Source organism: Pinus tabuliformis, chromosome 7 (genome assembly GCF_031772625.1).
Source record: "Pinus tabuliformis cultivar Carrire ecotype Pingquan chromosome 7, CPIR1, whole genome shotgun sequence".
NCBI classification, from domain to species: Eukaryota; Viridiplantae; Streptophyta; class Pinopsida; order Pinales; family Pinaceae; genus Pinus; species Pinus tabuliformis.
This window is the reverse complement of record NC_142293.1, coordinates 1,237,175,776-1,237,197,320: the sequence shown is the minus strand read 5'-3', so window position 1 is coordinate 1,237,197,320 and position 21,545 is coordinate 1,237,175,776. Positions and strand designations below refer to the sequence as shown.

At 42.5% G+C, this 21,545-nt stretch overlaps 1 protein-coding gene across 1 annotated transcript; it reads right to left on the bottom strand.

Annotated features, from left to right (window-relative positions):
- Positions 1 to 12,613: 12,613 nt before the first annotated feature.
- LOC149251851 (uncharacterized) lies at positions 12,614 to 17,844 on the bottom strand. The gene is made up of 2 exons (XM_089454009.1): positions 17,062 to 17,844; positions 12,614 to 16,594 (listed from the first exon to the last, which is right to left on the bottom strand). Exons 1-2 carry the CDS (start codon positions 17,842 to 17,844, stop codon positions 12,614 to 12,616), a joined length of 4,764 nt encoding a protein of 1,587 aa, XP_089310135.1.
- Between the last annotated feature and the right edge of the window lie 3,701 nt (positions 17,845 to 21,545).

Sequence of the window (21,545 nt, the reverse complement as noted above, 5' to 3'; positions counted from 1 at the left end):
GGTGTTCATCATCTCTGCACACAACATTTGCTCTGTTGTTGTTGAGTCGACTGCGAGGCTGGTCGAAAGGGTACCAACCTTGTGGGGGCATGCCTGCAATTCCTGCAACTACGCTCTGAGTTCCCCCAACACAATCTAGTTCTCCTATATGAAATCTTGGAGAGCCTCAGAGGTGATATCATGCATAGTTTCACCAAAGTCATGAAGATCACCCTCGGTTAGGGTGATCGGGTTAATGGACAATTTCGAGGCCTTTACCTTTTTCTGCGACCCTGCCCACTATGTTGGGTGTTGGGCTTCAGCTGCGTTGACACAGTTTGTGGTTCCACACCTCCTTCTTCTGTTTCTGCTTCCTCTACTTCCTGCCCCTGCGAAGGGATTGTTTGGCCCTCACCTGCCTTCGCGGCTACTTCTTGTGCTGCTGTTGCTGCTGTGACCTTTTCCTACTTAGCTACTTTCTGTGTCGCGTCCCGTGTTTCCCACACTTCTGCTGCCATTGCTTCCTTCCTTCGTTTTTCGGCCAACTATGCAATGCACAGCTTGGCCTCATCTTTCTTTCTTTGCGCCCCTGACTTCTCAATCTTTGCAATGTCTAGGGCACACCACTCTGGTAGCCATGCCTCCAGTACATTAAAAATGACATCGTCGGTGGCTACGAAGGGTAGCCTTACCCACTTCTTGGTCAGGTCCTTGCGCGCCCTGATATAAATGTTATGCATGTCCAATTTGAATTCTACAAAACTCTGCAGACTGTTGTAAACAGTGGGTGACAACCATGGCTTACGGTTGATCCACATTCTGAGGTTCATCTCCATGAGAACCCAGAAGATTTTACTGTCGCATATCCTCTTAGCATCCTTCGTGGCCTAAAGAAAAGCATACTTCATGGCCTCCGGTAAATCCTTGTCAATTATGGGGAATTAACTATCCTCCAGCAATTCCCTAGCCACAAGCACTATGGACAGCAACAATCATGCACAGTGGAACATTTTTCCTTGTTCCTAGGCTTTGCATCAATTTTATGAAAACTCCTTGCAGAGGAACTCGAACCAGTTAAACTGGACCCCCTCTGCACACTGCTCAGCTAGTACTACCACTGGCATGGGTACTTCTTGTGCATGACCTTTCCTACTAAGATTTGGGTTGCCACACACACTTCTTTCTGCTTGATGCTGGAGATGGCGTAGCCCCTCTTCTTCTTTTCCAGATTATACTTTTTCTTCATGGCCTCTACAATGGCCAAGTCACTTCCCTTCCCTTCTGATATGTCTGTGGGGTCCTCTCCTTTACATGGAAGCTGGGAGATGCAGTGAGTCAGGTATGTCGTGATGGGAATGGGCTCCTCCAACCACAAACACCCATCATGCATCAGGCAGAGCAGCTGCCTGATGATGAAAATGGTTATTGGTGTGCGATGGAAGTGTGGCACCCAAAGCAAATTTAGTAACCTAACCTTTTCCACTCCGCGCAACCACTTCCATGGCTCTAGTTCTGTAACACCTATCGTGGTGTTCTATTTGGGCTTCATAAGGTTCCCGGTCTCAAGGTGAGGGAACTTCTCATGGTCAACAAGGTCCCAAACTTCAAATTTCAGGCTTGGCACGTGTCCCAGGTGCGTGCCTTCAAACATAATGTTGTCGAGGAGGAGCGGGGTTTGGAGCGAGCTCTTGGTCTTGTCCAGGTCCTTCGGCACTTTCACCTTCCCTTTTCATGGGGGGACATAGGCGGGCAATTTTGTCGTGTGGTGTGCAAGTTGAGAGTCCTCCTCCATTCCTTCATCCTCATCCTTCATGATGATAATATCATCCAGATCTTCTTCTTCTTAATTCATCTCTATAGTGACAACTTTCCCCTTCTCCTCCATTGATAGTTTACTACGCAGCAGGTTCTGCGGGGACACACATACGAGAACCATTACTTGTTTGTCCTTCTTAGGCCTTGGCGTGTGTGGTGATTTCGAGATTTCTGCCATAATATGTTTCCTTCCATATCATCTCCCATAGCTAGGGCCTGTGCGGCCTCTCCAGTGGTTATTCCGGTTATCTCCATAACATCTCGAGTAGTTGCCATTGTATTCGTTTGGATATCTAGCACTCGCGAACTCAAGGGCTCAATCAACACTTGGCTCACAACACTTAGGGCTCTGCTCAATCACTTAATTCGCAAATGACCAAGTGTTGCTTGCTGGGCAGCGCTTTGTATTTTATAGTGCCTTTTGAATTTGAATTCAACGTTCCTCCCAAATCTGGTTCATTAATGCTTCCTTAGCGACAGATTTTTCCAAATCTTCCCAATAACCTACGTCTTAAATGCCTATCGACAGCTCCATTTGGCCTCAATTCGAGCATCCCATTGTGAATAGTGACCTCAACAGTCACTTTCTGTGCAACACATGCCAACACAACCCTCATGCATAGTCGCAGACCTTGCAACTCTTGGCTTCTACATGCATCTCCAATATTGTGCAGCTCCCGAGCAGAACAGTTTATAGTCCTGTGCTCCCTTTCAACTTCTTGGAGCACTAACATTGTTCCTTCCTCGGCTAGTCAGGTGGCCACGCCACCTATGTGTGGTTTCCTCCAATCATCCAGCATTCTTTCTAGGAAATACCTACATTTTACTGTTACTGGCTGCGTCGCGCACCTTATCCTCTATAGTGCATCACCCTGGTTAATTATCTTAGTAATATGCAGTCCAAGCCAACGCATTAGACTAATCAATTTGTGGCGATAGTCCTCAAGCTTGTCAACATGATCGTGCACACCCTATTTTATCACCATGGTCTTCTTATCGAGAAACTCGTCCCTTATCTCATCTTCCAGCTCCTTGACTTTCACTTCTACGAAAGCGTTGTTCCTCCTTAATCGCACCCTTTCTTTTTCAAGTTCTTGGAGCCTAAAATTTCCTTCTTCGATTTATGCTTCCAAGGTTTCACGAACCATCACATCTATTAGTGTGATCATGTGTGACCTAAGTTCTCCAAGTATTATAAGTCTTACTTCAGTTGCTTCATACTACAGCCTTGGTGTTGCCTGCATGGTTAGGGTTTTGCACATGGTCCTATATGCCCAGAGAACTACTGGTACACGTAGGTCCCAGTCAGCCCGCTTCACCTGGTGGATGATGTTTAGTGCTTCGTGTACTTTGTCAAAAGCTTCTGCATGAAGATGCTTCTGCGCACTTGGTCTTACCATACTTCCCAGTCCCAAACGGAGGGGTTGTTCGTGCCATTGTCTTGCCCGCCCTTGCTTACCAATCGTGTTTCCTACCACAAAAACGGTGCGCCTTTATGGAGGTTGTGCACCATATGCCTGTATCCATTTGGAAAGGTGGGTGCATGGGCTGTTTCATCTATAATACTTGGCTTTTATTCTAATCTAAGGCTTCCCAAATCGTAGGCGCATCATCCTTCTGCATTCACACCAATCCTCAAAACCCTGCAGGTGCGTACCCCACCACCTTGCGGGCGTAGTGTGCATTACCCATTTCAGAGCATCGAAACACTGTTGTTCTGGAACTTATTTTTCAAATTTGTTTAGAAACTCCTCCACTTCACCTAATCCATCGTATGTAGGCAGATCCCTTACCTCTATTGCGATGCAACACAACTACCTTGTCATCATGTTACAGTTGAGCATGGTTACCTCGTGTAACCAATTTTTCCATATTTCTATCTCTTCATCAGAATCTGATGTGCAGGAGATTACACACCCCCAAGATTCGGCCATCCATGGTTGGATTTACCCAATTTTTCTCCAATTCAGTTATCTTGTAGATTCAGTATAGATCGTCGTCATTGTCGTAGTCGTGCACTGCCTCTGTGTAGCAGGATCCTTTTGTAGGGTCTAAAGGTACCACTATGCGTAGTGACGTTTTCTCAAAAATCATCTTTCGGTTCTTTAGATTTATCACTCCATTCATGTCAGTGGCCCAATCTATTTTGAGTAGCGCAGGATAAGGATTGTTGTCATTAACAATCTTTATTACTTAGAAATCTAATAACGTGCTCACACCATCGATATCTACTGCGATTCCTTGCAATCTTCCCATAGGTAGGATATTTTGCTAGTTCATCATGCATAGTTGGATAGGAGACCATTACAGCGTCGACCTTCCCATGTGCTCCCATGTCTGCTTTGGTAGGACGTTCGCATTCGATCCTAGATCCAAAATCACTTGATCAATTTCATATTCCCTGATCTGCGCAGTCAATCTCATCTCCCTTCCTATTCGCATCGTGTACTTCTCAAGCTTTCAGACTATGCGCGGTTCTTCGGGCACAGTCCCAACACATATAGTGATGAGTTCTTGCATCCCTTTCATAGCTTTGTTGTTGTGCAACAGCTTCATGCATGTCTCCAAGAATGTAGTGAGCATCTATGGGTCCATTTCTAGCTCCAGTCTGTCTTTACTTCCTGAAGTGGAGGCATCCATGAAACTCCTCTTAGCTTCCATGAATGTCTCCTTAGCATGCTTGAAATCAAATTTTGGTTCCTTTATTGGCCTTGTGTACCCAGGTACTCTCTTTAGGCTACTTGCCTTTGTCATCCCTTGTCATGATACCACTCTGGAGCACAATATTTACATTCAGGTCTTCCTCGCATGACTCTGACCTCATATTTTGCAAGTTGTAAGTCAGGGGAGGTTGGAGTGCTTCTTTATCACGAAACCTTACTATCAGTGTGGGACAATCCTCTGTCACGTGATCAAACTACATACAAAATAAGCATGATGGTCTCGTTGGATTTGTACAATCGCGGGCATAATGCCCCAGTCCTCTGCAATTGTAAGATATCAACTGTCCTTGACCTCTTCTTGGTCCCATTCCACCTCGACCTCATCCACGCCCCTGAAATCCGGTTAGTGCCATCCCTAAATTTTGGTCAAGGGGCCATGTTTCAGCCTGAACTCTGTAGGTAGGAGTCTAATCCATCATCAATTCATAACTTCTATAGGTGTGCTCATCATGGCCGACTGACCTGCAGAAATTACAGAACAACTGCTGGGAATTCTTCATATACTTCTGTAACAGATGGCAATTATCTATAGCATTCTTCCCTCCTATCTGACAAATCACACACCATAATGCAGGTGCTGCACTTGGTCCTACTTTTTCCTCCAGTATCAATGGAATTTTTCCTCCTCCCACGAGTTAATTTGTGAACACCAGGCAATGGTCCTTGTCATGCCCCTGGCCCTTGCACTTTACACACCATACCTCATCGCACACTTCTGGACAATTCGTCCTGTCTTGTTTCAAACTCTGCATCTCAAGGCAAAAGTTCTTCAACTACGTGTGAATCTACTAGACTCTTAGGTTAGGATCCTGTATCGAAGTCTCGTGCAATCTCATCGCAACCTCCAAATATTCATCCTAAGTGGTTAGCCTTTGTTGTGATAGCGCGTTCTATAGATGCGGTGTTAATGAGGCTACAAACCATTCGTGGTATTGTCTATCTGTTAAGGTCATGTTCGCTTTGCGAATTGTGCACTTCAATCTTTGATCCAGCTCCCATGGGGTTTCACCTGTTAGCATTGTGATTTCCTTGAATCTAATGATCAATTGTGCCTCCAATTTTGGTCTGCTAAATTCCTTGTTTAGCATAGCTTAGATATCCGCTATCCCCATATTCGAATTGTCACTAGAATGCTTAATGTACCAGGTCAGCGCGCGATCTTGCAGAGCACTGACCAACCTTACCTTCTTTATGTTGTCATCTATGACACCTTGTGTTTCCCATATAGCTTTTATCATGAACCAAAACTGGTCTGGATCTTCATTCCCTACTCCCTTGAACACTGACAGCTTTATCACGCTAGCCATACTACTTCGCAGTCATGGTAGAGGTGATATGGTTGAAGTTGGGGGTGAAGATGGTGAAATTGGTGGTGGTGTGGGTGGGGGTGGTATGTGTGGAGTTCTCTGCTTTATCAAATTGATCACACTTCTTGGTGAAACCTTCGCGACCTCTTCTTCACCTCCGCGTGAAGGTGAAATCAAGGGGCTAGTTTCTAGTTTTTTGCTACCTTTGTTTCTGTAGATCCTCCCACTCTGCATAGCCCCAAACATTAATTTGTTCGCATAATCCACTTTTCAATCAGTATCATTTTAATCCAAGTGTTCAAAGATTTAATGTACTTACCTCACGGTCCCTTGAGGAAGCATCGTTTTGCCTCGCTATAGTTGACTCAAGTATCTACCAAGAATTCAGTGATGAATCCTCCTATGATTTGATCCAACCAGTTATCGATAGCGCATGTGATCTTATCTTCCAATGCTTCTAGTCCGTGCATCAATTTCAAGTCCACACAATAGGTTTGTCAAGTTTACACCTTCCTTGGATATCTGCTAGCCTCACGATCCACTTGTACAACTTAGTGGGGAAGGATGCAAAGAAAATTTCATGAATTTCTGTATATAAGTAAAAATATAACCACTCTTCCTTTGACAGTCGTAGATTCCTGTTTTCCTATGCCACAAACTCTGAATCTTTTTGTCCAACCACTCTTCAATTCCTTTCTTTGTTGGATTCTAGTGATACGACATTAGACATCTCTAAGCAGATCCCAGTCCCGGTAACAATACCATTTGTTGGCTTGTTGGGGCCTGACCCAGGTTCAAAGTTAATTAGCCAAACAAATCCCAATACTACTGGCCCTTTAGGCAATATTCCATAGAGCGCAGACTGAGGTCTCACCCGAAGTAGTATGGGAGAGTGCTAGAACCAGGTTTCCACGCCCTGGAGATGTCTAATGAGTTCGACTAGTCCGTGGTTTGTCCTTGCATGCAAGTTTCTTTGTGCACTTTCTTGTTCCTCGCAGCTTGATAGACTGCCTTCACACAGCCTTACCCAGGGGCTGAGCATCGTGCTCTCCATTGTTATCAAAGCCCTTGCTTATATTCCAATGTTATTTAATTATCTTTACCTACTGGAGTGCTTTAAGTTATACTTAACAACATAAAACATTCATACAGGTGCACACAGTAAATAAACAATGTATTTGCAAATGATATCAATCATGCATTAGCCCAAGGACAGATACACATAATTATAACCAAACTTCTATTTATTGATTATTTCCATGGTTACAAACTTGACTCATCCTGCACACTTAGCTGCAAGGGTTCATGCACTCAACTGCAGACTACTAGGCCTCTGTGCACTTAGCTACAGAGCCTTCTCCTACTCTACGACCCAAAGACACACTTCACACTGTGACTCAATCACTCATACTTCTCATGCTTCTATTCTATTTCTATTGTCTCTCTCTTTTTTTACACTTAGAGCCTCGCTCTATTTATACAATCCCATGGTCTGCGGACCATGGGTAGGTCTATCCAGCCGAAATTACATTACAAAACCAAGGCGGACAACCCTGTGACTCTATCATACTTTCGTGTCCCCTGCTCGCAATTTACGGAGCTTTACAACAATATTTAGTCAAAACTTGGGCTTTGAGCCCCAAAACATGCCTTTGAGGGATTCCATGCCCAACATGAACATTGGAACGGGGGAGACAAAGGCCATTAGCGTCGCTTTTGTAAACTGGTCAAAACAGAAGTTTCAGGGAAATGGTGCGAAAGGGAAATGATCTACTCATGAACAGGGACATAATGGGAGTTTATTCATGAAGGAAAAGCATGTGGGGTTCACTGCAGAGGTCCTCCAAGATCAAGGAACAGGGAGTATAGGGACAATGACAAACTGTTGTGTAACACATGGTCCTCTTGGAGCTATATAACATTGTTGCATTGGCAATTGACATGCTCCACTGTCCTCTTGGTGAACTTCCTTCAACCTTGGTAATGAGGAGCAACATTTAACATCATGTGATTCTGCATGGACAACACAAACATCTTTTTTTCCTCATTTTTTATTCTTAACATTTCTACTTTTTTGGTGAGATTGCTAAGAATTTATGTTTTAAAGTCATCAAACAAATTTCCAAGTTTAGCTTGACTTATCAATCTTGATGTAGATTTACCTACCCTTGCTTTTCCTCTTGATATGTGTTTTCATGTTTCACAAATTTCCTCAAATAATCATTGACATACATCACCTCAACTCATGAGATCAAGAATATCAATCCACTCATCCCTAATTGTTCTAAGTAAGAGGGTTTTAAGTGTGTCAGATCCTAAATGATGTAGTTTTCCAATCTTAACATTATACATGAACCTCTCTATTAGATCCTCAAGGCTCTCATCTTCTCTTTGATTCATTCTAAATATTTCTTCTTTAAGATCATGATATTTATATTTTTCTATATATATCTTTTGCATATCATTCCATGATCTTATTGAATTAGTCCCTAAACTCATGAACCATTTAAAAGCTCTATCCTTCAAAGTGCCGGAAACAATCTTAGTTTTTGAGTTTTTAATAAGTAACCATAAGATCTACAAACAATCTCAAATTCAAAGAGAAAGGTTTCTAGATCCTCTGACCTTATACCATGAAATTTTGGAAGAAAAGAGGGATGGATGTTCTTCATGTGCACACTACCATCAATATCTTGAATGGGAAATCTAAGAGGATCTTCCCCATTATCATCATCTCCATCCACTTCTTCTACATTATTTGTGATTTTCTTCTTCTACCTGCAAAAGTGAATGGTGATGTGGCTCTTACTACACCATGTGATCAATTGAGAGGGTGGGTTGGTGTTGGAGATTTTTTTGTTGTTGTTATGATTGAATGAAAACACTAATGCAATGCACTTTTCTATTTTTGAAATGAAATATGACTAATGAAATTATTATTTTGTTTTTGCAAAAATTAAAAAGAAATGAATCAACTAGGGAAGAAAACAATGCATAATTTGACACCTCCTTGGAAACGATGCCAAAAAGTGATGTGCCTCGGTATTGCAACAAGAATGTTACAACTCCCAAGGCTACCGACTTTACTTATCAACCCAGGGTTTGTACAAACTTAAGAGGTATAGACACTATATGTGCAGCATACAATGTGTCCTTACTTCGCTATCATGATGTAATGGAGTGCATGTACTGAAGTCAAATCCTAAACTGATTGCAGAGAATGAAATCTTCGAAATGGAACCTTAACCTATTACAAGAAAGAAAGCACAAGGAAAGAGACAGAAATTCAATGCTAAATCACACCATTTCCTAATTAACTACCAAGAAACTATGCTTTACAATAATGCTAAATTATCATGAACCAAATGCTACTATCTAAGTGTGGAAGTAAGAAGCATCAAACATCACTAATGTGCAAGTAAAGGGACTGAAATAAATCTGCTTTTATCTTTTTGTCTTTTCATGAAAAATCAAGTATGCATACTAATCTCTCTTGGTGATGTGGCAGGTGAATTAAGGATGTTGGAGGTTGGATGGAAGGGTTAGGAGATGGTTGGATGGTGTGGGAGACCCTTGGGAGGCTTTTGGCAACTTCCTAGAGGTTTTCTCTCAATTCAGCCTCAAAACAGGTCATTTCAGGAAAACCTACCGGATGTACTAGAAACCTACAAGATCATCTAGTAGGAATTACAGTGAACCTACAAGATATAGCCGAGAGAAAATGTGAGGTCTTGGAGGTGATGAGAGGCTTAGGTAAGGTGGTATATGTGTGGAATGGAGTGAAAAAAAACCTAGGATCACTTAGAACTTAAAACCAAAGTTGGGAGTTGGATGGATTTGCTCAAGAAGCTTGGAGAAGTTTCCTTGTGAAATGATGAAATTGGTGAGGGTTTAATGACCAATAAAATCAAATCAAAATTGGATGGGACATTTTTTTTATTAACTAGGGTGTCTTAGGTCCCTATTCCAAGTGGAATCACTCAAAAATACCTCTGTTAACCCATGAAAAAAATTAAAAAACATTACTAGTCGAAAAATCTAGAAATTTGATAACTAGTGAGCTAGTAAACCTAAAAATGCCTAACCAAATAAAGTGCTAATGAAATGGGGTAATTTTTTTTATGAATTAGAACTTTTTTTTTATCTAATTCAAGTGGAATCAATGCGATTGAAGCTCATTATAATGCTCTAAAAATTAGAAGAAATTTGTTTTTCTTTGCTAAAAAGGAGGTCCAACAATCTAGATTTGGGAATAAGAAGACTAATCCAAGAAACTCAATGATTATTATGAACTTACAAAGCTTTTCAAAATATGAAAAAATTCTTGTGATCCTACAAAATAACTTACATCAACCCTTTAACTCAATCCTACAACAAGAAGTCATTAATACTAAATGCATAAATATAAAGAAATAAAAACTAGAGATGCATGTGAATACACAATGAAAAGAGTGAAAGAAAATGATACAAAAGGGCTCTGAGGTTCCTGGGATAGCCAATCCCAAGGAAAATCAGAGACCTATGGAGTAGAACAATATTTAGAAGCTGAACATGACACCAATCTTCATTATTTTCATCAATAGAATTACATCCATGCAAGAAAAGACAATGGCACTGCAAGAATACAAGCTCTCTCAACAATAACACAAATGAAAATCTATCCCTAGAGGAAAATTCGACTTGGTAATTATAAAGAATGATTAGGAATCATTCCCCATGAATGGAGGAATCTTTCCACACCAAAATCCATTGATTAGTGGATCTAGTCCCAAATACTAGGAATTTGTTTTAAATGGTAAGGAACACATTCCTAGATTTTCTCAATCATTCCCTAGAGGAAAATTTGACTTGGTACTTACAAAAAATTATTAAGAATAATTCCCCATGGATGGTGGAATATTTCCCCACAAAAATCCCTTGAATAGTGGATCTACTCCCTTGATTGGTGGATCTGCTCCCTTAATTAGTGGAACACATTCCTATATTTTCTCAATCATTGGAGTTCCACAATTTGTCCCATAATTCCATAATATCTTGTGGAATTATTATTTATTATTGATCCTCTAGTAGTATGGAACAAGTCCATAAATTATCTCCTCCTCCAACTCTTCATAATCTGCCCAATATTCTCATAATATTCCACAAAAAATAAATAATATTAGGCACAAATATTCAATTATTCATAAACCTTCCTAATGAATATATTAAAGTTAAAAATAAATTATCTAATGCAAAAAGAGAGATTTAATGTGCTGAAGGATGGTTATAGGTCTTAATTTATGTTTTAAATTAGAGGCATGGGCCTTAATTTATGTCTAATTTAGAGGCCCATCAGTGGGTTTCAATGTAGTATTCAAATTGGGATCAACCCAATGGTCACGCAACTAGTCTGTTGGTTCCTTGTTACACCACATGGGTGCAACATCCCCATTGGAGCCATTGTTTTTTTTTCTGAATAAGACTATGCTATTATATTACAAAAAAGGAAAAAACTACATCATCAGTGTTACAACAGAGCCGAAGCCCTGTGATTCCTGTCGAAGGACTGACAGTAAGCTCAGGAATAATCATCTCCAAAATTACAAAAGACTGACACTTGAACCAAATCGACATTCATGAGACCGACATACATGTTTAGCTGAGACTGAAACACATGGAGACTGAAACAACTATAGATAGCCGTCACTGTAACAGAGAAGGACAGAATTACATAATGACAAAGACCTGACACATATAAGATAGCAGTGAGAGCAGACAATGAAAAAATTCCTTGCTCAGAAACCTGTGGCGAATTGCAGAGCGAACTAGTCATCATCAGTGGTGTGCGGGTCATCCTCCGTTTTGCATCTGGGAGGCTGGTGGATGTCCGGCTCGATGGGAATGTTGCACTGCATAGGTTCACTTAGGCCTGCCCCAAGATCTGGGGAGAAGCTGTCTTGAACAGGGCGCAGCATGTCAATGGCGGGAAGTTGCATATCAACTGTGGGAGCCAACCCAGGAATCCGCGGAGGGCTGGCATGAAGAGCCTCATCTTGACCTCGAGGATTTCTGCAGTGCTCCACCGAAACCGTTACAAAGAAAGTAGAATTTGACAGTGTGCATGGAATGCGGTATCTTACCATGGGATGCTCAGAGTGCCCACATTCCATCCGTTCTTGGTGTTCCGCGGCTCTTCCTCTGCCAACTGCCCGTCCCCTGGATCGTCTGCGTTCGGAAGAAACCTCGATTGAGGAGGAGGGGGAGGGGGCTTGCCTCTGAGACGAAGCCCGGCCTCTATAACTCCCGCGCCGACTTATCCCTCGTTGGCGCTCTCGCTGCATCCTTGAATTGGGCGGGTAGCAGGTATACTCTCGCGCAGCCTCCCTCGGAACCAGAGAATGAGCCCACACCACCGCCGAGCACCCAATCCTTATACCAGACTGCGGGAGAATGACAGAGATGCCATACATCCCCGAATTGCTCGAATTGAAGGAATACCCCCTCGCGACCTCAGAACCTCCACAACCACCTTCAGAACCAGAGCAGGAGCCAACACAATGAGCCACCACAACCTCCCTCAGGACCAGAGCATGAGCCAACACGAACTGCGGGAGAATGACCGAGAAGCTGTGGCTTTGAAGCGCCATGTTCCAGTTACCAAGAAGGGCAGTAAATGCCGAAAGGACTCGACTGCCATGAACCATCACCTGCGAACTTAAATGCTGCACGCTGCTACACCTAATACAAATCCTCCTGGTATACGTGGCTCGTCCGGGCGTACACATGCCCTTATGACGAGCCACGGACCTGCTATGCCATATAACCACCCGCATCCGGGAGGGAGAGGTCCTTTTGCACCAAAGCGATGCAGTCCTTTTTAAGTTGTTCATCCTCGACCATGTCCAAGGAGCCGGAGAAGTATGGTGATGTCTGAGAAACACCTTGGTTAGCCATTCTGTCGGCTACCTGATTTGCTGTTCTTCGCACATGCTGGAAGGTTATGCTTTGTGGATTCTTAAGCTTTGCCTCCAGGGATTCCAGCCTGCTTAGTAGTCTCCAGCTGGTTGCTAATTTGACTGCTGTCGCCCCTGCCTGAATTTTCTTGGCTGCAGCTATTAGGATGAGAGAGTCACCCTCCACCTCAAGAGGGAAGAAGTGTTTTTGCTCTGCTAGACAGATCCCTTGCCAGAGTCCTTCCATCTCTGCTACATTGTTGGTGTCTTTGCCTAATGAGCCATAATAGATATGTAGAAGTGCTCCTGTATGGCTTCTGATGATTCCTCCGAATCCTGCCGGACCGGGATTACCTTTAGCTGCCCCATCGAAATTGAGCTTGAAAGAGTTGAAAGCTGGTGGGGACCAGGAGGACGGGGAGGTGGAGCTGCGTGGGGGACGGGTAATGACCTTTGCAAAGGCGGAAAGGTCAAGATTCCATTCTTTAAAAATATCCCTCTCTTGTTGCGCTTCTGGCATGTCTGTATCATACCAGGTTCTTATGGCTAAGGTTTCCTGGATATTTCTTTTGTAGATGAGCCACAGAGCGTCGATTGTCCGGGAAGTGTTGTTGAAGATTCGAGAGTTGCGCTCTTTCCAGAGAAGCCAGTACAAAAAACCTGGAATTAGACCCCATAAAGTATTGAGAAGTTGGCTTTTGAATGGGTTCTTGTCCCAGTTCCTGATATTTTCCGTTACATCCTCGCCCCTGGGTTCTGTTCTTTTGTTGCATTTCTCCACTTTCTCCCAAAGTTGCTTTGCTAGCGGACATGTCTCCATTAAATGGCTGATTGTCTCAGCGTTGAGATTGCAATTTGGGCATCTAGAAGGCCCAATGAATCCCCTTTTTATCAAATTATCCCAAGTAAGAATGCGCTTTTTACTGAGCAGCCATAAGAAGGTTGAGATTTTAGGCCATAGCCCTGGTAGCCAAACTCGTGCCCAAATTTGATCTTTATCCGCTTGGGTGTCTGAATAGCGCAGCTGATGTGCTTCTTTAGTGGTGAATGTGCCTTTGTGCGTGTGACCCCATCTGAGCTTATCCTGCTGGTTGGAGTGGCGGATTCTGCGATGAGAGAGTTCCTGATCCATGTCTGAGTATGTTTCGCCCTCCCAATCCCTTTGCCAGCTGCTCGCGGGTTTCCATAGTTGGTACCCATGATGCTCTGTTTGTTGCCAGAATTGTTGAACCTGAATGAGGTTTTCTTGCTGCATATAAGATTGCCAGAGGGGCATTTGGAATAGATTCGCAAGTTTAGGGAGCTGCTGCCACGAATCCTCCCAAAACTTGGCTGACGTGCCTGAGTGGATTTCCCAGAAACTGTGTTCCTGAATGAAGCGGCTATGTATCTTTGCAGCATTCCAGATTGGTGAGCCTTGGGCTGTGGAGTTAATTCTGATGAGATCGTGCCATTGACTTCCCAGAGCATATTTTGCTTGCCATAAACGAGCCCAAGGTGAATGAGGCTTGGAGATCCAGTTCCACCACATTCGGGCTCCCATAGTGTTGTTACTTTGAAGTGGATCTCGAAGCCCTAGTCCTCCTTCTGATTTGATTTTGCACACTTCTTTCCAATTAACGAGAGCCCATTTTCGATTCCTACCAGTGGAACCCCATAGGAAGTTGCGCTGAAGGTTACGAATGGCTTTAAGGACCCATTTTGGAGCTGCCATGGTGGAGAAGAGGTACAGCGGCATAGCTTGAAGGACAGACTTGATCAGGACCAATCTGCCTGCCATGTTGAGAGCACGAAAGGTCCACGATGAGAGTTTTGATTCCAGCCTATCAAGGAGAGACCGCCAGGAAGCATGTTTGATAGCTGAGTCTGAGAGGGGAGCTCCAAGGTATTTAGATGGCAAATGGGAAATGGTGAATCCCAGAATTCTGGCAATATTCCTTTGCGTGGAGGGGGGGGTGTTAAAAAAGAAGAGTTGAGACTTCGAGGCATTGATGGAGGTGCCGGAGGCATCAGAGTAAAGGGAGAGGAGAGACTTAAACACAGAGGCTTCTTTCGAGGAGGGATGACCAAATAGCATGGTGTCATCAACGAACTGCTGATGAGACAGAGGATTGAGACCATGGATAGAAATACCTTTAAGCTCTTGAGAGGCAATGGCTGATTTGAGAAGTCTGCTGAGGCCCTCTGCCATTAGAACAAAGAGAAAAGGAGAAAGAGGATCCCCTTGCCTAATGCCGCGAGAGGGTCGAAAGGGGGAAGAGGGAGAGCCATTCAAAAGAACAGAGAAGCTTGGAGAGGTAATGAGATTCATAATCCACCTGGTCCAGGTTGCACTGAAGCCAAAGGCTAAAAGCATTTTATGAATAAAATTCCAACTAAGCTTATCAAAAGCTTTGGAGAGGTCGAGTTTTAGGATCATACCTGGTTTCTTAAGAATCTTTAATGAGTGTATTACCTCATTTGATAGTATGATTCCATCCATGATCTGCCGTCCTTCCACATATCCTGTTTGTTCCGGAGATATGAGTAAGGGCAAGAGAGGTTTGAGCCTATTTGCAATGACCTTTGAGATTAGCTTGTATATAACATTGCATAATGCGATTGGTCTGTAGTTTTCTGGCCTGTTGGGTTCTTCGCCCTTGGGTACCAGAGCTAGGAAGGTGGTATTGAGGGCCGGGAGGATCCAGTGCATGCTTCTGGATTCTTCAACGAGGTCCCAAACTTCATTTTTGATGAGGTCCCAGAATTCATGGAAGAAATTGGCTGTAAAGCCATCAGGTCCAGGCGCTTTTCCATCTTTGAGTTGAGCCATGGCTTCTTCAACTTCTTGCAAGGTCGTGGGCTGGAGTAATCTGTTATTGTGATCCTCAGTTATGATGCTTGGAATATGCTGCGTGATGGCTCTGATTGCTGCATCCCTGTTCTCAATGGATTCCGTTAAAATTTCCTTGAAATACCCTGTGAAGTCCTTTTCCATATCCTCATGTTCCTCAATTCTTTCGCCTTGTTGGTTGTTGATGAACGCAATATTATTGTGCATTCGCCTTTGAATGGTGGCTTTGTGGAAGAATTTTGTATTCTTCTCCCCCTCTTTGAGCCAATTGATTCTAGATTTTTGCCGCCAGAGTATTTCCTCTTGTTTCCTGCGTTCCTCGATTTGGTTCCAGAGTATCTGTTCCTGTTGAGCTTGTTCTTCTGATCTGCCTTGAAGAATGAGAGTTTGTTGAAGCTTGTGCATTTGCTGTTCCAATTGTAAGCGCTTCTCCTGGATGTTACCAAAATTTGTGCGATTCCACACTTTGAGGACATATTTCAGATTTTTCAATTTTTGTTGGAATTGATACATTTTGGCTCCCTCTGGCGGAATGTAAGCTGCCCATGCATCGCTGACTACCGTCTTGAAAGTGGTATTTGTTAGCCAGAATGCTTCGAATCTGAAAGGTCTGTTGCAGCGGTTACCTGGTCTGGACCATTGTAGCAAAATTGGCCAGTGATCAGAACCACTTTGGGGGATGATGGAAGCATTGAAATCCCCTCCCAGATGGATTGCATTGTCAGAAAGAAGGAATCTATCAAGCCTGGAGGCAATGTGATGAATACCTCGTCGCTTGTTAGTCCAGGTGAAAATTCCATTAGAGGTTGGTATGTCCATAAGTTGATTGTTTTGAATGAATTCTTTGAGGCCCTCACTGTCACTGTCGAGCCTGATTCTGCCTCCCTGCTTCTCTGCCATGGAAGTTATTATGTTGAAGTCGCCGCCGCCAATCCAGAGCGGGAATTTCCTGTTTTCATTGAGGATAGAGATCGTTTCCAGCAGTTCTAGTTTTTGCTGAATTGTCTGAGGAAAATATACATTTGTGAGATGACCATGGATTCCAGTGCCAACGAGGTGGAAGGAGGCTTGAATAAGATGGAGGGTGGCGTGGAAGTCATATAGTGTGATGATTTGCGGGTTCCACAAAATAGCTAAACCACCTGAGGCTCCAGAGGCGTCTACAGAGATGGCTCTGCTTCCTGCCCAGACTTTGCCGCGAATTCTTTCAATAGCATCAGTGCTGCTTTTTGTTTCTTGCAGAAAAACTATGGTTGGTTTTTCTTGTTGAATCAAGTTTTTGATCATTCTATGTTTTGAGGGGCTGTTGAGTCCTCTCACATTCCAGGATATTAACTTCATGTAAACTGAGATTTGGGTTTGTAGAACTTTGTCAACTTAGGGAATCGCCCCGACTCCATAAGTATTTCACCTAATGCTATGGTTCGTTGAAGGTCTGTCTTTCTTCCTCGTTTCTTAAGATCTTTGAGTACCTTTTTTCCGTCCCAAGGGCTGCCTCCCTGTATGCCAAGGCTTTTATTATGCTGCGCCTTGGCTAAGACTCCTTCCAGCTTGTCTATTTGCCAGGGTTGAATAGAGTTGTATTCTTTCTGTTTGCATGCCGTTTCAAGTGTGAAGATGTCTAAACCATCTATACTAACATCCGCCTGATCTTCTTCCATGACAGTGGTTTCTCCTAGTTCTTCCTCATCCGCTTCTTGCTGAAGACTAAGAGCCAGAGTAGCATCGGTCTCCATATCATAGTCTTGCTGCTTATTATCCAATGTAGGCTTCTCTTGAGAGAATGAGAAGGGACTGAGACTTGACACCGATTTTCCTTTCTCCAAAGAAGGGTTTGGATTGGGATTCGATGGAGCAGGATCAGAGGGCTGCAAGGGGTCTGAGTGAAGGAGGGAGGAAGAGGGCGAAGAGGGATTGAGTGGGGGTTCAGAACTGGGATGATCTTGCTTATCATGCGTTGCAAGAACAGAGAATTTGTTCTGGGAGTCAGTTTTGAGAGCGTTTTCCATGACTGGCTGACTCTTTTTGGCATGCCTACGGCGGTTGGGAATTTTGATAAAACCTTCAGAGTCTTTATCAGAGACAGCAGCAGCTGCTTTGGACTGAGAATTTAATGGACAGTCACGGAAGAGGTGGCCATGCTCATGACACTTACGACAGCGGAAGGGAATATGCTCATAATCTAAAGGTTGTGTCCATTCATAATCATCGTGATAGAGTCTTACCGTATCAGCTAGAGCTTTGGTCAGATGCATCTAGACGCAGATCCTGGCATATGAGGTATATTTGTGAGTTTTTGTCTCATCCGCGACTCTGATGAAGGTGCCAAGTTTGTTGCCTATGTCCGCCAGCATTTCTTCTTTCCAGTACTCCGCTGGGAGGGAGTACATCCTGATCCAGACCGGTGCCCAGCTGAAATCTTCCTTATCGGGATTGAATCTTGGTTTCCATTCTGTGAGATAGAGACCTGAAGAGTTGAATAAGTAAGGACCTCCTTCAAATATCCGCACTCTGTCCTCCACACAGTGAAAGATTGCTGTGAAAAAGCCTTTTGGTCCTAGTTGCAGAGTAATTTGTCCTTTGGGCTTCCATTTTGAAGCTATCCAACCTTGTAAGGCTTTTTCCGTAGGCCAGAAGCCTAGAAACTTTCCGATTAGTGCATGATCTTGCATGTACTGGATCTCACCATTGATGCGGTGGCTAGGCAGGTCAACCTTGATGGGTTCGGCAGCTTTTGGGATACAAGTGGCTGAGGTTGCCTTTGGCTGAGACACCTTAGCTTTATTGTGTATCTCTTTGTCTGCATTGTCTTCTTCTGTCGGGGCCGTATGTATCCTTGCTTCATTCTTCTGATGTCCGTCTTGTCCTTCGACTGGGCCTGCGCCAGAGGGGTGAAGAGGCTGAGCGTACTTAGTTTTGTCAGAGTTTGTGGAGTTTTTTGGAGGGGAAGCAGAGCTCTCCCCTCCTACCGCCATTTCCATTGCGATCGACCAGCAGAGGTGCGGCGGCTGCAACAGTGAGGGCAGTCAGGGGCGGCTGCTGGCTAGGGTTTGGCTGCGTTGGGCAGTGATTTGCATCAGAGCAGTTTTTTCTGTCTCCCCCATTGGAGCCATTGTTATCCATGATAAACCCTAAAAATAATTTTTAGTTTGATTAGTTATTTGAGATAAGGTTTTTCACCACTCCTCTTTGTATCTATCTGGTTCATTTTTGAAAGAGGTTGTTGTGCTTACATTTGGAGATTAAAGGAGGAAGAACAGGTCCAATTTAAATTATTTTGGAGAAATTCCCATATTCTCTAAAACCCATCCCATTTCATCCTTTGTTTTTAAAACTCTATCCCTTTCCATTCATTATTAATATCCCAACTCTAGCTGCATTAACCCATATCCCAACTCTAGCCACATTAACCCATTTCCAACTCTAGCTGCATTAACCCATTTAACATTAAAAAATCATGTTGCAATCCTTTTTAAAGGGTTATGACCCACAAAACATATCATTACCAGCCCGTTTTCCTTTTTGCAATACATATCTGCATGTCTCCCTTTTTATTTTGCGATTGCAATATCACATATCGCAAAGTTCCCCGTTGATTTCCATATCCAATTCCTTTACCACTCCGCCGGTCAATTGTGGTAAATACTTTCTTGCCGATTGTGATAAATACTTATTTCCGACTGCGATAAAGGATTTCTTGCTGATTGCAATAAATACTTTCTTTCCGACTGCGATAAATCCTCCTTGCCGATCGCGATAATTCTTCTCCTCACTTATTGCAATATCGCAATTGGGGATCGTGCAAATCAAAAGTTCCTCCTCCGTAGATATTGCAAGTTTCACCTACCAATTGATATATCGTAAATCCCTTCTAACTTGCGATTGCGATGTGCGACAAAACTTCCAGATGTGATATTTATGTGATTCATTCTATAAACCATCACCTCCAGAACATCAGAAAATCACCATAAATCAATGTTAAATCACCTTTTCCCTTTCCAATGGTGATATGCGAAGTTCCCTTCTAGATGCGATAATTTATGTTACATGTTGTATGAAGTCTCACATTCAGAAAGTTGATGAATGTTATGAAACAAGGTAAAAAGGCCCTCCACTGTATTGCGATTGCGATACCAATATGTCCAAATCAACGACCCAGATCAACGAACATTAAAACATTCATTTTTACTTCTTCTTAGAGGACATCAAGGGTATTTTTCGGTGTATATCCAGCACCAAGTCATCAAAAAGAATGCAGTGAAAGGTGGGACAGTGAGACATAGTGGGACAACAAGAACACTTTCAAGCATGTTTTAATTAGCAAACAACATTTCAGGATTCCAAAGGCCAGATGTTCTGAATTCCACAAATACAGTGCCAACACTTCAAGTAGTTTTCCTAAATGATTGCAACAGTTAGACAGGTTCTATGTAAGTGACTCCTATTTGTATTCAAACTATGGTGAAACAAAAATATCCCTATAAAGGCTCAATGTTTTATTAGTAAAATAGGATTAGATCTCTTAGATGTTGATTGAATCTAGCTGAGGTGGTAGATTTTGTAAAGGAGATATCACTCTATATATGTGTGGTTTCTTGACTTTGAAAGTAAGGGGGGATCCATGATGTGAGAAGACCACATTCTGTATATTTTTCAGTTAATAAAAATATAGTTTGCAATACTCTGTTTTAACCTGAGATTCGTTTTTGGTTTCAGTTCCATCCTATCATGCTCCTATGTTGTTATTAGTTTTCATAGCTTATTAAATTACTTGGAATTCAATGTTATATTACTTCAACTTCCTTTCAATTTTGTTGTGATTACTGTAAATGTCCATATTCACATTAGTAAACAAAAAAATGCCTTAGCTTCCACAAAACAATGTTGTTTGTAATTGATTGTCTTTAATTGACTCCATGCCCAATGGTGGTTGTCCTCACACTCTTTCACCTGCAAAATCACATGAAACACATTGTTATCCATCTATATTTTTGAGCTTATCATAGTCAAAATTTTAAGCATAATGGGAGAGCCCTCTCAGATTGGAAGGGCTAACTTCCAATAAAAGGTTGGCATGAAATAGTTACATTGGGTTGAAGGTTCACACAGCCCAACCCTTTCCATCCCAGTGATAACATTTTGGTGCATTCGTCGGGAGCCGAAAAACTCCTTTTCCCGGATTTTCTTTGAGTCTCTTCATTCTTATTCCCGAGGGTAACATGAAATCAGATTTTTTTGAAGGTTGTGATATTACCCGAGTGATTCCAATTTCAAAATATCTAGAAGATCGAAGCTTCATGGTGACTCCACTACTTAAATATCAGTAGCTTGAAGAAGTTCCAAGATGAGTTCTACTACAAGAAGAAATGTCAGGTATTCTCCTATGATCAGTCTCATATCTATGGTTTTCCAAATACTATGCCTTGTGTTGGTTGGTCAACCCATCTTCCCATATTTAAAGATGAAAAGAAAGATTATGTTGGTCTACATTTGGTTAAATTCCATATACATGTATGTAGATTGAGGGTTCAGTTTCATGAGGATTGTCTCATGAAGATGTTTATAGCTACTCTAGAAGACAAAGCTATATTATGGTATGAAGGGTTCCCATCAAGAAGCTTGTGTTCTCTTAATATTTTCATAGAATTTTTTTTGGACATTATGGGAAGTCTCATCCTTCATCACCATTGTTTCAAGAATGTTGTAATTTTTGGAAATGTTTCATTCAATATCTCAAAAATAATTATGATGATGTAGAATGTGTGGATGATGAGGAGATGTTAGAGGCACTTTATGAATTTTGTTCATAAGCTAGTTGTCATGATGATCAAGAATTTTTCCAACAAGCAAATGTCTCTTCTTTAGTTGAAGATGAAATGGATCAACAATTTGACAATCAAGTCATATTACATGAAATCCATGAAGACTTGTAGCCCTGTTAATCTATATGCAGTCA

Coding starts and splice junctions, on each gene's coding strand:
- LOC149251851 (XM_089454009.1), bottom strand. CDS start 17,844: ATGCATCTGACCAAAGCTCTAGCTGATACGGTAAGACTCTATCACGAT. Junction 16,595..17,061: donor GCCCTTGGGACGGAAAAAAG/GTACTCAAAGAT, acceptor TATTTTCCTCAG/ACAATTCAGCAAAAACTAGA.